The 8,068-nt window shown below is 38.8% G+C and overlaps 1 protein-coding gene across 1 annotated transcript in view; it reads left to right on the forward strand.

Moving 5' to 3' along the window:
- The first annotated feature begins 1,521 nt into the window (after positions 1–1,521).
- The window catches only part of CCBL2 (cysteine conjugate-beta lyase 2), a 109,008-nt gene continuing 102,461 nt past the window's right edge, over positions 1,522–8,068 (forward strand). Inside the window, exon 1 of the mRNA XM_006831069.1 lies at positions 1,522–1,620. Coding sequence (XP_006831132.1) covers positions 1,522–1,620 — 99 coding nt within the window. The remainder of the gene's footprint in view (positions 1,621–8,068) is intronic.

Here is an 8,068-nt window from a genome sequence, read left to right on the forward strand (position 1 = left end):
CCGATTCGTAACCACTACACTACCAGAGCTCCTGGCAAGATATCTTCTCTTATACTTCAGACAGATTATCAAGAAGGACCAGTTCCTAAAGAAGGATATCATGCTTGGTAAAGTGGAGGGTCAACAAAAAAGAGAAAGACCCCAATGAGATGAATTGGCACATTGTTAGCAGCAATAGATTCAAGCTTAGCAACTATTGTGGGGATGTTGCAGAACCAGGCAGTGTTTCACTCTGTTGTACATGAGGGCACTGTGAGTTGGAACTGACTTGACCACCTAACAACAACAAGGGTTCTGGTGAGGCACTGTAGGCAAGCACTGGACTGCTAACCATAAAGCCAGCAGTTTAAACCCAGCAGGCACACCTTACAAACCCTATACAGGGTCTCTATGAGTAGGAACTGACTTGATGGCACTTAACAACAACAACAATGGTTTATTAGCTATAGGTATTTGATCAAGACAGTAAGTAGATTGAACAAAATAAGGGAAAATTGCATGGTTTAAATTCAAGAAGGGTATGAGTCACTATTCTTTCCTTTCATCATGCTTTTTCCATCTGTGTGCTGAGCAAATAATCCTAGACACTGAACTATATGAAGAAGGACATGGCATCAGGATTGGAGGATGCAAAGGCTGCCACCTTGCCTTCTACAAGTGAAGAGAATGCAAAGCACTTACTGATGAGGATCATAGACTACAGCTTTTAGTATGGATTATTGTTGTTGTTAAGCGTGTTGAGTTGGTTCCAACTCATAGTAACCCTGTGTAGGGTGTCCGAGGAGTGGCCAGTGGGTTTGAACCACCAACCTTGCAGCTCAAACTGACCTTGCAGTCCAGATGTTATCCTGCCGCGCCACTCCAGGACTCCTGTATGGACTATACTTCAACATAAATAAAATAGAAATCCTCACAACTGGGCCAATAATAAACAAAAGATTGAAGTTATCAAGGATTTCATTTATATGGATCCACAATCAATACCCATCAAGAAATCAAATGACACTGCATTTGGCAAATCTTCTATAAAAGATCTTTCTTTAACTTGTTAAAACCCAACACCGTCACTTTGAGGACTAAAGTGCATCTAACCCAAACCATTTTATTTTTAGTCACCTTCTGTGCATGTGAAAGCTAGACAGTCAATAAGGATGACCTAAGGAGAATTGATGCCTTTGAATTATGGTGTTGGCAAAGAATATTGAATAGACCATGGATTGCCAATGCTGGTATTAGGGAGGGACCAGGGCCTGTAGAAGGACACCATGTATAGTAAAATAGAGGCTCCGTGAAAAGAAGAAAGGCCTCAATGAGATGTATTTACACAGTGGCTGCAAGCAGTGGGCTCAAGCAGCAGTGATTATGAGGATGTCCCAAGACCAGGCAGTGTTTTGCTCTATTTGTACATAGGGTCACTGTGACTATTTGTCAGAACTAACTCAACAGTATTTGGCAGCACAACATCTGTTCATGTATTTGCATATATTTACTCTTTCTAAATTTTCTTTTTGTCCCTTAGGCATGTTTTTGAATCTGAGAAGACTCTGCCCTTTGGGCAGTAGAGCAAAATTCCTGAGGACAATTTATCCTTCAAACATACTTGGACTCTCTACTTCTGCTGTAGGTATTGCTTATCACTTATAGATAAAAATACACATATTCTGCATTGTCCCCTCAAAATATTTTTTTTTCCAGGTACTTGAATGAATTATATAAATCGAACATATCTCTTGTCACTGTTTGGAACTGGCATTTCTAAGCCAATAACTACCTGTCTGTGCATCAGATTGGGTGTTATAAATTCATTACCTCATTTCATCATCACAAAGCCCTCTAAGTTATGTGTTATTGTATCCCTGTCTTATGGAGAGTTAAATAGGTTTAGTAACTTGCTCAAGGCCATATGACTTGTAAATTATTGTTGTTGGATGTCATCCAGTTGATTGTCCTCTTGCAGTCATGTGCTCCCTAAAGTGTTGTTTAAGGTAACCATGTTGGTCACAAACACAGTAACACTTCTGTCCTGCAGTGACCCTGAAATGGCCCAGATCCTTTAGACCTTCATACTCTGAGGCAGACAACAGGAACCTTAAATGCTTTTTCTATAATAAGATTTTATTTATTCTATAATTTAAATATATAATGTTTTAATTTTATAAAATTACTGCTATACAGCAAGAAGATAAAAGAATAAAGAGAATCCCAGGATGAAAATCACTTCTAATTTAGCAACAAGACCGTAAAAGCTTAGAAATTGGGAGGTAAAATTTATATCATCTTTTGGTGAAAGAAAACCAGAGAATGGATGAACAGATAGATACATACATAAACACACATAGATGAATAGATAGATGGAAGGAAAGAAGGCAGTCGATTATTTTGTCAGTAAATATTAAATAGCTACAACGTATCAGGCACAAATACTCTGTAAAGCAACTAAATACCAGGGGGCTTCAAAAAGTTCACAGAAAAATTCCATTATCTTTTCCTGAAATGTTTGAATCTGTCCTGTGTTTGTTGTTTACGTTTGGTAAGTATGGTATTCCAGGAAGGAAGGGATAAGTGTTAGTGTGACCCCCATCATGGTCTCATTGAGCATCAACTCTTTGTTTTTTTCTCTTTTCCGGTTGCCTTGTAGTGAATTCTGACCCATAGCAACCAAAAGTAGAACTGTGCTCTACAGGGTTTTTAGTGGCTGATTTTGTGGGAACATCTGCAGGAATTTCTTCTGAGGCATGTCTCTGTGGACCTCCCACCTTTCAATTAGTGGCCCAGACAGTCACACCACCCAGGACTCTACCAACTCCTACTACCTAACAGTGTCACCTCTTGTTAGACTGATCTTCATTTAAGGTTTTGTCATCTGGATTACAATTTATAATCCATCTAATTATCTACTTTCTTCCAATAATAATCTATTTACTGTTTATCCTCAAAAATTCCTTCAAGTTTAAACCCAAATAAAACCCAGGAGCAGAAAGCCTCTTCTTTCTCCTGTGGAGTGGCTGGTGGATTTGAACTGCTGACCTTGCAGTTAACAGTCCAACACATGACCCACGACACCACCAGGGCTCCTTTTTCAAGTTTTAAAGAAGCACAAAACCAGCATTTATTTTCTAGGAACTGATACACAATCTTTCCCTTCTCCTTCAATCTGTCATTCCCTAAAGAAATCACAGTCTCCTTTTTAAATCTGAAAACATTACTGAACATTTATTTTATACCTTACATCTCCTTAAGGAGCTCTGGTAGCATAGTAATCGAGGCTGCTAACCTCAAGGTCAGCAGTTTGAAACTACCAGCTGTTTTGTGGGAGAAAGATGAGGCTTTCTGCTCCCATAAAGATTTACAGCCTCAGAAACCTTATACGGGGTCGCTGTGGGTCAGAACCAACTCCACGGCACACCACCACCACCACCACCACTCCCACATCTCCTTACCTCCTGTGGTGTAAATTTAATTGTCCTTATTTGTAGCTAAGAATCTTTTCTGCTCAGAAGGAACTATTTTGGAGTATATGATATGTGCCTAGAGTTGTGCATTTCTGTTTATGGATTTACCTCATTTAATCACAATTGCAATTGCTCTGTTGTTGTTGTGAAGTGCTATTGAGTCGGTTCTGACTCATAGTGACCCTATATAGGGTTTCTGAGGAGCAGCTGGTGGATTTGAACCACCAACCTTGTGGTTGAAACTGATCTTGAAGTCAAGTGCTTATCCCACAGAACCACACCAGAACTCCTGCGATTGTCCTAGGCAAGCGTTTTTTTCGTCATGACGAAACTGAATTTCAGAAAAGTCAAATAACCTGCCTACTACTGGTGCTGCAGTATAATGCGCTGTACCTCAAGGTCAGTTTGAGCCACAAGGTCAGCAGTTCATACCCACCAGCCGCTCCTCAGAAACCGTATACAGGGTCACCACGGACTCGACCACATTTAGCAACAACAACAACAATATATTATCTTGCAGAGATAGTCCAAACTTCCTCCATTTCACTAACTCATTTATTTAGTCAATACCTATTAAACAGTTACAAAATACCAGGCACAACTAAAGATTTGTTACTTAAAAGTTCCAGTTAAAAATGCCCACCTTTGAATTCATTGTAATTGGATGCTTTTCTGTTTGTCTTCTGTCCCTGCTTTGCATTTCCCTTCTGTTCAGTTCTTCAGCCGTTACAGGAATATTTCTGTATTTTCTTCTGCCATCTGTTGTTATTAAGTGCCATCCATTCGGTGCTGACTCTTAGCAACCCTGGATAGAGTTTCCAAGGAGTGGCTGGTGGGTTTGAATCATCTACCGTGCAGTTCAAGCACTTGTCGTCTAGTGCTTATCCTACTGTGCAACACCTGTGAAAAGTAGTCTCTCCCAGTTTTTGTGTCTAGTGCAGTACTGTAAACCGTGATTAATGTCATGGGACCAATACAAAGTGCCACTGCCGATGCTGGAAGTGCTTCCAAGAAGCAGAGAAAAGTCATGACATTATAAAAAAATATGTTGAATTCCTTTTTGAGTTCTATAGACTGAGCCCTGCATCTGTGATTGCCTACCATTTGAAGATAAATAAACCCAATGTACAGATCATTGGGGGGGAAATTCATGAAGCTGTTGCTGCAGCTGTGCCAGTAGATGCAAAAGCCCTTTTTTTAACTTTTGGAGAAATAACTTTTTATCTTACTGAAAATGCAGCTTTTATGTGGATGCAGTATATAGTATATTGTTGTTGTTGTTGGTACCATGGAATCAGTTCCATCTCATAGTGACCCTGCATAGAGTTTCCAAGGCTTCAAATCTTTACAGGAGTAGAAAGCCTCATCTTTCTCCCACGGGACAGCTGGTAGTTTCAAACCTTGAGATTAGCAGCCCGATTTGTAACCACTGTGCTACAGAGCTCCTTATACAGTATATATAGCATACAAAATATATGTTAATCAACAGTTTACATTATCAGTAAAGCTTCTGGTCAATAGTAGGCTATTAGTAGTTACGTTTTAGGGGAGTCCAAAGTTACATGTAGATTTTTACTGTTGTGGGGTGCAGGGAGGTGTCCTCTCTGTGCCTCCAACCCCCTCATTTGTCAAGGTCAACAATATATGCGGATAAGTATAGAACTATTGCTGCTAGGGTTCCAGTTCATATGTGCATGGTTTTATTCCAGACAAAACATGTGTAAATATGTCTCTGTGATTAATGGATAGCTATAGCAAACCCTGTACAGGGTTGCTATGAGTCGGAACCAACTCCACGGCACATAACAACAACAACATAGTCAAGTTCAAGGAGCTCTGGAAGCATAGTGGTTCAAAACTACCAGTTGCTCCATGGAAGAAAGATGAGGCTTTCTGCTCCAGTAAAGATTTACAGCCTCGGAAACTCTGTACAGGGTCACTATGAGTCGGAACTGACTCCACAGTACATAACAACAACAACAATAGTCAAGTTCTCTTGGAAATACACATGTATTAGTCCCATTAGCATGGCTTCATAGGAAAGGTTCAATCAAAACAGTGACTTCCAAGAGAATCTGCTGAGCCAGTTAAATTCAAGGCAAAGAGGTCAGCTCAGGTTATGACTACTGTTTTTTTTTGGATTTCAAAGGGGTAACCATGACAGATTTTTTTTTAAGGGACACAGGATGATCACATGGGCTTATTATGAAGAAGTTTTAAGAAAACTTAAAACTGATTAATGAGAAAAAGGCCAGAAGAGTTGGTATTGAAGATTTTTTTTTCCCCCTCATAACAACAATATAACTGCTCATTTTTAGAGGGTACCAAGGGCTATCCTACGAGAATTGGGAACCCATACTCCATTTATTGTACAGCCCTGATCTTGACCCTTCAAACTTCTTTTTGTTCCCAAAACTCAGAACATTGAAAAGGAACACAATTTGAATCACTAAAGGATGCCATACTGCTGTTTTGACCTGGTGTAGGAGTCCTGGTGTGGGTTAATGCATCAGACTGCAAAGCCGTTTGAACTTCAAGGTCGGCCGTTCAAGCTCACCAGCTGCTCCACTCCTCGGAAACCCTATACAGGGTTGCTATGGGTCGGAACTGACTCGACGGTACTTAACAACAACAATATAAAACCACACATAATTCTTTGGGAAAGGGTTGTTGTTGTTAAGTGCCATTGAGTTGGTTATAACTCATCTTGACCCTGTACAGGTTTCCAAGGAGCAACTGGTGAGCTTGAACTGCCAGCCTTGCGGTTCAGACTGAGTTTGCAGTCCCACCCCTTAACCACCAGTACCACACCAAGTGGAAACACCTCCTTCAGATGTGTATAGACTTGGAGGATATATCAAGAAAAAAAATCTTTATGCTTTGATATTTTTGTTTAGTAAAGGCTTCTATGATTTTGTAACGATACTTTTGACTTAACCCTTGTATTGATGCCTTGGAGTACATCTCAAGTCTATGAAATAATTTTGGTATTATCTGCTTGCTCAAGGAGCATCTGTTTCCTCAGAATATCTTGGCAACTTTTGAAAATCAACTTTTTTTGAAACTTTTTTTTGATTTTTGAAAATCAAGGTATAATTTACAAACAATAAACTGCACCCAGTTATACTGTATAGATTAAATAATTTTGACAGATGTATACCCTGGAAACCTTTACCATTCAAAATTACAACAATTATGTCTCCTCCAAAGATGCTTTATGTATCCTGTCCATCCCTCACTCTGTTGATCTGCTTTTTAAAATCTCACCATACATTAATTTGCATTTTCTAAAATATTACATAAATGGAATCTTACATTAAATAAAATCCTTTGTCTGGCTTTTGGAGTTGCAGGTATAAGCAGTCCGCACAGCCTTCTTTTGCTTAGGAACTACACTTAAGGGCCATTTTAAACAGTAAAATCAATGACTCAAAGCATAAAATTTAACAAATGTGACACCAAATGAACTATACAAGCAGGATGAAGCATGTTGGCACACCATCACCTTGCTTGTTCTCAGCTGGCAGCCTTTGTGTTGGCCACTTAGATATCAACTACTGTTGATATTTGTAAATGACTGAGAAAGCCTATATTCATTTAATATTAAGTTTATAAAAAATGTATTGAGTAAGCAGAATCCCAAATATGAAATCTGTGAATAACAAGAATTGTATATACAAGGGGGACTTCTGAAATTTGAAAAAAGTAAATAATAATGAAATAGTTCCATGAACTTTTGAAGCATCTTCATATTATAAATGTTCTTTTCCATTCTGTGGTTTCCTGACAACTTTTTAAGAAGTATTTGAGCTCATTGAATTGCCAGATAATATATAAATTATTAAAAATTAAGCAATAATAGTAATTAATACTTTTTTAATGTTCACCGTATGACCCAGCACTAAGTGCACTGAGCGGTGAACAAGACACACAAAGAATCTTTGGAGAGGATAAAAATGTTCTCTATCTCGATGGTGTAGCTTTCTAGGGTGCATACATCTGCCAAAATTATTTAATCTACACACTATAACTGGGTGTAGCTTATTGTTTTAAATTATACCTTGAAAAAGTTGATTTTCAAAAGTTGCGAAGCTATTCTGAAGAAACAGAGGCCTCTTGAGCAAGCAGATAATATCAAAATGGTTTCATAGATTTTAGATGTGCTCCAAAGTATAAATCCTAGGGTAAGATAAAAATGTTGCCTTTACTAAACAAAAAAGTAAATAGAAGCCTTTACTAAACAAAAAATCAAAGCATGAAGCTATTGTTTCTCGACTTACGCTCCATCTAAGTCTATACACATCTGGAGGAGGTGTTTCCATCTCTAACTTGGCACAGCAGGTTAATGCACTGGACTGCAAAGTCGGATTGAACCACAAGGTCAGCAGTTCAAGCTCCCCAGTCACTCCTTGGAAACCCTATACAGGGTTGCTATGGGTCGGAACCAACTCGACGGCACTTAACAACAACAACCCTTTCCCAAAGAACTCTACATGATTGGATTTACACCAGGTCATGACTGCAGTTTTAATGCTTATGACTATCCTATGCTCTAAGTTCTATTTTGATCACCATTACTAATGAGGACATGCAGGTTTGGAAGGGGAAGTAATTTT

The sequence above is a fragment of the Chrysochloris asiatica genome, unplaced genomic scaffold, assembly GCF_000296735.1.
Source record: "Chrysochloris asiatica unplaced genomic scaffold, ChrAsi1.0 scaffold00002, whole genome shotgun sequence".
NCBI lineage: Eukaryota > Metazoa > Chordata > Mammalia > Afrosoricida > Chrysochloridae > Chrysochloris > Chrysochloris asiatica.